General features: G+C 38.8%; 1 protein-coding gene across 1 annotated transcript; it reads right to left on the bottom strand.

The window, feature by feature from the left end:
- Positions 1-618: 618 nt before the first annotated feature.
- LOC140233922 (allatostatin-A receptor-like) lies at positions 619-1,896 on the bottom strand. Its single transcript, XM_072314011.1, has one exon. It carries the CDS (start codon positions 1,894-1,896, stop codon positions 619-621), a length of 1,278 nt encoding a protein of 425 aa, XP_072170112.1.
- Positions 1,897-7,572: the final 5,676 nt, after the last annotated feature.

The raw sequence follows: 7,572 nt of genomic DNA, 5'->3' as shown, positions 1-7,572 counted from the left end.
AAAGAGGATTAAAAAAATCCTTATAGAACGTTCCAAAAATAACAGAAATCAGATTAGAAATAAGAAATATTTGACATTTTGAAATTTCACATTTTTTTTTGCAAAAATTTCTTGACCAGTCCTTATGAATATTCATTCCAGTGAGCGAGTAGATAATGTTATGCCCTCACATTATTATTTCTCATGTATGTTATAAATGAAATTCAGAGTCAAGATGCACTTTTCCTTCGCTTTTCTTTTCACTCTGTTTTAGTTGTGTTTCTGCTCCTGCATACGTAGCCAAAATGGTTCTGGGCAGGATGAGAGCAGATAAATAAAGTGTCTTTCATCTCTCTTCAACTCGTTCCATGCTAAATGCTGAAATCCCCATAGACTTAATACACAGGCCACCAGGTTCCCGTATGGAACGGGTTAAGTTCATTTGATTCTCGATTTTTTTTTTGAAATGAGTTGTCGTTCATTTACATTACAGGAACTTAAAATAATGAGGTGCATCTATAGGTTAAGGTGATAAGTGCTAGAAGTTCTTCTTGTTTTTATGTTTTTAGTAGATTCCGGCGTTCCCCAACGCAAAACTGTGTCTTTTCTTAATTTCTGCTAAAATTCATATAATTTTCACTAAACATTTCTGACATGGCTATTCCTGGTTGATTCTTCCTGGAAACCGAAAAGGGCGTTACTGCTTATTTTCGTGCCGGTGAAGAATTTTACTAGAGCTGCGCGGAATTGAGCGTTCCAGACCAAATACACGATGGGATTGGCGCACGAGTTAAACAGGGCAAGCACCGTAAGAACACGATCAACTGGTCCATAGAGAAAGCTAGGTTTAAGGACATGCAAGTTGTAAAGGAAAAAAGCAGTGGCGCTCGGACCCCAGCTGAAAATGTAGATAATGATTAGAATCAGGAGCATTCCCAAAACTCGATTCATAGCTACAAGATGTCTGAACGATGCAGTAGAATGGTCGCCATGTTCGCAGGTTCCCGTAAAACGTTTCGATTGCACGTAGAGAGCGCGAGCAGCCAAGAGCTGTGTTATACACATTGTTGAGGTCGGAATCAAAAAGGCGAAAATGAAAATAGCCAGTGCAAGGACGATTTGTCCCGCGTAAGTTGCATGCTCCACTTGGCAGGAACTCGACGCCTTGCCGACGCCGGTTGACAGAAGGAGATCGAAGGGTAACGCCGTAGCGGCAAACCAGATGAAAACGAGACCAAGAATCACTTGTTGGCGTCTTTTGTAGCGACTCCAACGGATTGGGTGGACCACTGCGACGTATCGCTCTAGCGATGCGGCAGTCAGCGTGAAGATTGAGCTGATGATGCTAACCCAAAGGAAGAATGAGGTGAAAACAAAACGGCAATACATTTCCGCAATGGCTGTTTTCGGGACGCTTACAGCGACCGGGATCGGGAATATGAAGACGGACGTCAGAAAGTCCGTTGCGGCAAGACTCCCGACGAGAGTGTCAGCGGAGCTTCTTCCCACACCTCGACGTAAGAGGACCGCCATGACAAGCGCATTCCCGCCAATACCGAGCACGGAGAGGAAAACTTGTATTCCAATTCGCAATGACCACGTGATCGGCTGCCATACCCAATCAGCGTCGTTAAAAGGTGTTATATGAGTTTCACTGCTCCGCTGTGATCTAATGTCAACATAATGCGTTGTATCGGTCTGATCCTCTCCGGGCATGTAAGACGAACGTGCATTCTCGGCCCCCAGCGACAGTATATTAGTTTCCAACTCTGCAACAAACGTTGTCCGTTGGTAAACTGCAGTTCCTAGACCGTTCCCTGATGTGGCTGTGAAATTTTGAGCTCTGACATGAACTGCCGGTGTCGGAGCTGTTTCTCCTTCTGGATAGTTGATGGATGTCGAGTTTTGAGCAGACATCGTGCAAGGCGTAATTCTCAAGGTGATGAAAATGACCAATAGGCCTACATCCAGTGAAGCCATGCTCGGTCTACTGCAACTGACCATGAAGAAGTTCACTGATTTCTTTCTTTTTCTTTTTCTTCTTCTTCTTCTTCTTCTTCTTCTTCTTCTTCTTCTTTAATCTAGGGAGACAAAATAAGGCAAGGAATTGTGTGCAAGTATTAGAATAGGTTGAGCATTCAACTTGGTGTTTGTCTGTTTTTTTTTTTTTTGTGGGATTGGTTGTCTAATGCGGAAGATGAAGTTCATCAGTAGGTCTACCAGCGGGCTGATGGTAGGTTTGGATTCAAAAGGCGTTTCACACGAGTCCTAACTGAAATGGACAATCATACATGTGAACACCGCTTGACTGTAAGAAAATCAACCCCAATTTCTTTTTGTTGATGATTTTTTTTTTTTGCGAAAAAAAAAAGAAATATCAAAATGATTATGTTGTAGCGAAAGTATTCAGAAAATATGTGTGGCCAAACAAGGCCCAGTGTAATGTAAAGCTAAAAGACGTGGGATACGTAGATACCTCTCTATTCTATTTGGTTGAGATAGAAAAAAAAAAACCCAACATGAACATGATGAAATGTATTCAATTTCATATCGGTTATATGTCAAGTATTCTATATACAAAGCGTAGCAATGCTCCGTGTCATGTTCCTTGTATGGTAAAACAAACCCACCACATTCTGTGCCCTAAAATACACTGAAAATTGACTTCAGATCATGTAATTCAAAGAATGTGAAAAAAATAAATGAAATGAATGTTTAGTGGATCTGAGATGTCTCAAACATCAAAATATTATGGAAACAAAGTGTCTTTTTATTTCTTAAGGGAATTTTTTTTTAAGGGGAAGCATTTGCTTCTGCATCTGAAGTTTTCTACAGCTTTGTCTAATGGGTTAACGTCGTCCTGGGACTCTTTCAAAGAAGCTTTTACAGTTCGTATTATGTGTCCCTAGAAGTGTAGGCCCTCTTGAACTATCCATGACATAACGGGAAGTATGGCAGGAACGAAAAACAAAACGGAAGAAAAAAAAAAGGTTGATGAGATACGTACTTTGCGTGTGCTTAGAAATGGCGCATGTGAGGGAATATAGTTTTATTTCTTACTCAAGAATGCCACAATCAGATTTAAGACACAAGTGATTAAACTCTCGGGGTTTTTTTTGCATAATATTATTTGGATTTGAATTTTTATCTTTAGTGTGAAAACAGATAATATGAAAACATATTGAAGATTCCCCCAACAAGATAGTATTAGGCATATCAGGCACAAGGCCAGGAATAGCGGGTTTCATATAATATTTATATGCATGTAAATCATGATATTTATATGAGGTAATGTTTTGTTAGTGTGTTTCATATAGATTTAAACATTTCCTCAGTAATTGCTTTGGTGAGTCGAAACTACATGTATATCAGGAAATTAACGGTAAGAAACGAACGGTAGCTTGTTTTTATTGTCATGAAACCAAGCTTATTATCCAAGTAGAGTACAAATGTAAAAGGTGATACATTTAAAAAGGTTTTAGGAGAATATGAAGCCGAATGATTCAGATTAAAAAACGAGAATCAACGAATGAAGTAGAGAAGATCATGTCATACGTTACCTCAGCACAAAAGTTATCGAGGCGAGGAGGGTTGTTGTCACTAACCAAGAGCTGTTTACGAGGCGTTTAAAGGTGAAGGAAAGTCTTATAAATCTTCCGGCAGAGGCACCAGACTTCCAACGCAATGTGGTAGAAAGCTGGTTCGACATGCACCTTGTAATTTCTCCCGGACTGAAAACACTTTCATTGAGAAAGACCAATGCCAAATCTGAAGATCAAACTGCCGTAAAGCGCATCTTTTATATTCCAGTTATAAAGTGTGTGTGTGTGTGTGTGTGTGTGTGTGTGTGTGTGTGTGTACGTGTGTGTGTGTGTTTTTTATCCAGCGTTTGCTAGGTAAGTGACTTAAAAAGTTACCAAACATGCAATGATCCCAGCCATGCTAGACAGGGAATACTTCTTTTAACATAAGATGCTATTGAATTATCCTTGTTACATCATGCGATTTTGAAGAAGCGATTGTAAGAGGAAAATAAGACATGAAGAAATAATAATAATGATACAAAATCAATTTGGTTTGAGTGAGGTTTTTTTTTTGTCTTTTTAAAGGAAGTAACAACATAGGCAGACGATCATACGAAGACCATCGAGACATTGCGTAGATCTGTATGAAGCGTCATTGACGTACCTAGGAATGGACGAAAGTTGAAACATTCTTTGTAAGACATAACAGTGGTTGTGTGTGTGTGTGTTTTTATTTTCACATGTGTGTGTGTGTGTGTGTGTGTGTGTGTGCGTGCGTGGGGATGGGGTAAGGGACAATGTGAAGAAAATAACGTAAGATAACCATTATTGATTCATGCTTTACAAGATGGTTAAGAATGTAAAATGCTTTCATCTCTGAGAAAAAATATCTCTATCGGAATATTTGCAGAGGTTGTAATAATTGAGTAAAAGTAGTTTGATAACATGACAAATATGAACAACACCAACTACAACGACAACATGAGTGGCGGTAACATCCATTAAAAAAAGAATCCACCACCAACACAATCAACAATAGCTGCAAGAGTCAGCCTTAATGGGCTCTTTTCTTCGTTATCAAAGAGACATGAAAATACTCTCATCTCAAGGGAGGTACTTTCTTCAGTTGGAGATATTTCGATTTTCTCATTTGCAAGGGAAAGTCCACATTATTGATATTCGCCAGGATTATTTCTGCTAGATGTAACCCGCTAAGTACATGGCCGCATCCACACAACAACCTCACGAGGTTGAGTGTGTGTGTGTGTGTGTGTATTTGAGTGTTTTTTTGAAGGTGAAAAAAAAACACCAACAAAACACGAAGATCGGAAAGAGCTAAAGACGAGTCAGCTGATAGTATCCAACTAATGCTGCGGAGAGAGGCAGAGAAAGGGGGGGGGGAGGGGTGGCAGAAGAGAGAAAGAGAGAGAGAGGGAGAGAAAAAACATTATATGTATTTCTTCCCAAACACAGGGGCCCTGAATTTTAGAAAGCCATTCCTACTCTCCTAGCTTTGTCAAAACATAAAAGTAGGTATGTGCGACCAGTACACTTATTGTTTTTCAGATTTCACGCGGTCAAAAAGCTTTTCAATGGAAAATGTAATGAGAGAAATCATGGTCCTTGCGTGTATTTTACTGATTTGTTTCAGTCAGAATATTTACGTAAGAAGTATATGATTCAATTTCCTTATTCTATGAATGACAAAGAGTTATTTGATAGTGTTAATTAGAAATGATTAGATTAAAGGTAGGTTTGAGAATACGGGATGATAATGTGTACAGAGCACCATGGATTTAACATTGTTTAAGAAATTTATGCTCATGCCTGTCTTTGTGTTAAATTTGTTACTTTTCACAAACTGGCGTGATTTTTTTTTTGAATTATTGTCCTTTGAATACTATTGGAGCAACAAGAAATTTTGTAGTTTGACGATTTATTTACATCATTCATTTATCATTAATCTCTGTCTTGATATTCGTTAGTACATCATCTTCTGGCTGACACAACATTTTTGTGGATCATAGACCCAAACTGGCATTGACACCAATGTCTTCCTTCTGTCTGCCTATGATGTATTTTGATTTTGTGGCATTTCATTTTTTTGTGGTTTGATTCAGTTATTATCATTTTCCTCAGGGGGGTCTACACAGGGCAAAAAACCTCCCCACAAAATATGGTTTTTAGCGTGGTCCACTCAAGTTGAAAATACAATACTATACGATTACAAACATTACAGACATAGAGATAGATCCTGAACTCATTAAAACACACACACACACACACACACACACACATACAAGGATTATAAGCACAGTTTTGTCAAATATAGCATATTTATAGAAAGGGAAAAACAAGGGCATGCGAAAGTGAAATTCAGCTGGAAAAAAAAAAATGAGTAATACAGATTTGGCTGTGCATTAATGAGTACAAGCGTTGATAGGGTACCGAATTGCACATCATTCATTCAAACTTATTCTATCAATTACTTAGATTTATGTATATATATATATATATATATATATATATATATATATATATATATATATATATTGTAACGGCGACTTATATTTGTCGAAGATGGGCAGAATATAATTACGATTCTGTGAATGTCCCAAAATAAAGTCCCGCTATATGTTGAAGTTCGTTGACGAATGATGCCGAGGGACACATAGAAATTACAGTTGTCAGGCAGAAATCACGGTTAAAGAACTTTACTGTGGAGAATCACTCGAACACATTTACAAGGATGGATTAAGAGGATGTCTCGCCAGGCATGAGAGGTGCGATGCGGTGAAAGACTTAGACTGATTAATACGAAAAGCTAACATGACTGAAGACCGTTTCTTTCGTAGGTTACTCTCTCGCTGTTCAAACAAGGGTTTCACTCTTAGCGGACACACTCTCCTCTAGGTCAATTCCTCTCGAGATAAGCGCAAAGTCTGTCTTATATACCGCTGTCAAACAAGCTCCTCTTGTTCGAGAGAGATAGAGAGGACCAGTCATGAATGTCACGAGAAAGACGATTATCGCGCTGCGGAGAATATAGGAGAAGGACGTCTTTGAGCGCATAGATGAAGAGCTGAAAGTCATAGGCAAGGAGAGAATACAAGGACAGGAGAAAGTCAAGACAGGAAGCAAGCACAAAGGGCTGAAGGACAGTGAGAGTCAAGGACGTAGGGAGCAGGCTGAAAAGGCTGAAGGGCAGTGAGAGGCAAGGGCGAAGGGTAAGGGCAAGGATTCTGAAAGTCAGGACAAGGTTGAACTGAGGAGAGCAAGGCAAGAGTTCTGAAAGACAAGGCAAAGTCAAAGTGAGAAGGGACAAAGCGAAAGTACTGAAGGTGAGAGCAAGGACAGAGCGAGGGAGGCACAGAATGACATGTGAAGGTCAGAAGAACAAAGAAGATGGCCAAAGAGAGTACTCCGCTGTATGAAAAACAATTGGAATTGGGCTTGCTAACTAGTAATTTGCAATAGTGCTAGCGAGACATCCTTTACATAGACTTGTACAATAATCATGAAAACAATGAAAAACTAGTAATGCTATATACATAGTATTACATCAAACATCTTAACCAAAATGCGTGACAATATATATATATATATATATATGTATGAGATATGAGAAAGGAAGGAGAAATTGGTGCGTAGTTTTGACATCATTATTCCTCTCACTGTTCCTCCTTTTCGGAATATATATAGTCCAAATATATATATATATATATATATATATATATATATATATATGTATGTAAAGTGGAATGATGCTGATATTTTTACCGAACGCTTCTGTCATCTTACGAAGAATTATATAATTAAGACAATGAAGACAGTTAGATGTCGCACGATGCCGGCTGATGGTAGAAGCTTCGACCTCAGGTCTTCGTCAGCTTTATTGTCCATTTTGTTTAAATAGACAATAAAGCTCACGAAGACCTGAGCATATTTATGCTGAGGTCGAAAGCTTCTACAATCAGCCGGCATAGTGCGACATCTATTGTCTTTATTGTCTGAATTATCTATCTATCTCTATAATATATGCTATTTCCAGTCATCAGGGAATTGCGGA

The sequence above is a fragment of the Diadema setosum genome, chromosome 10, assembly GCF_964275005.1.
Source record: "Diadema setosum chromosome 10, eeDiaSeto1, whole genome shotgun sequence".
In the NCBI taxonomy this organism is placed as follows: domain Eukaryota; kingdom Metazoa; phylum Echinodermata; class Echinoidea; order Diadematoida; family Diadematidae; genus Diadema; species Diadema setosum.
The sequence above is the reverse complement of the archived record's forward strand: the minus strand, read 5'-3'. Positions and strand labels throughout refer to the sequence as shown.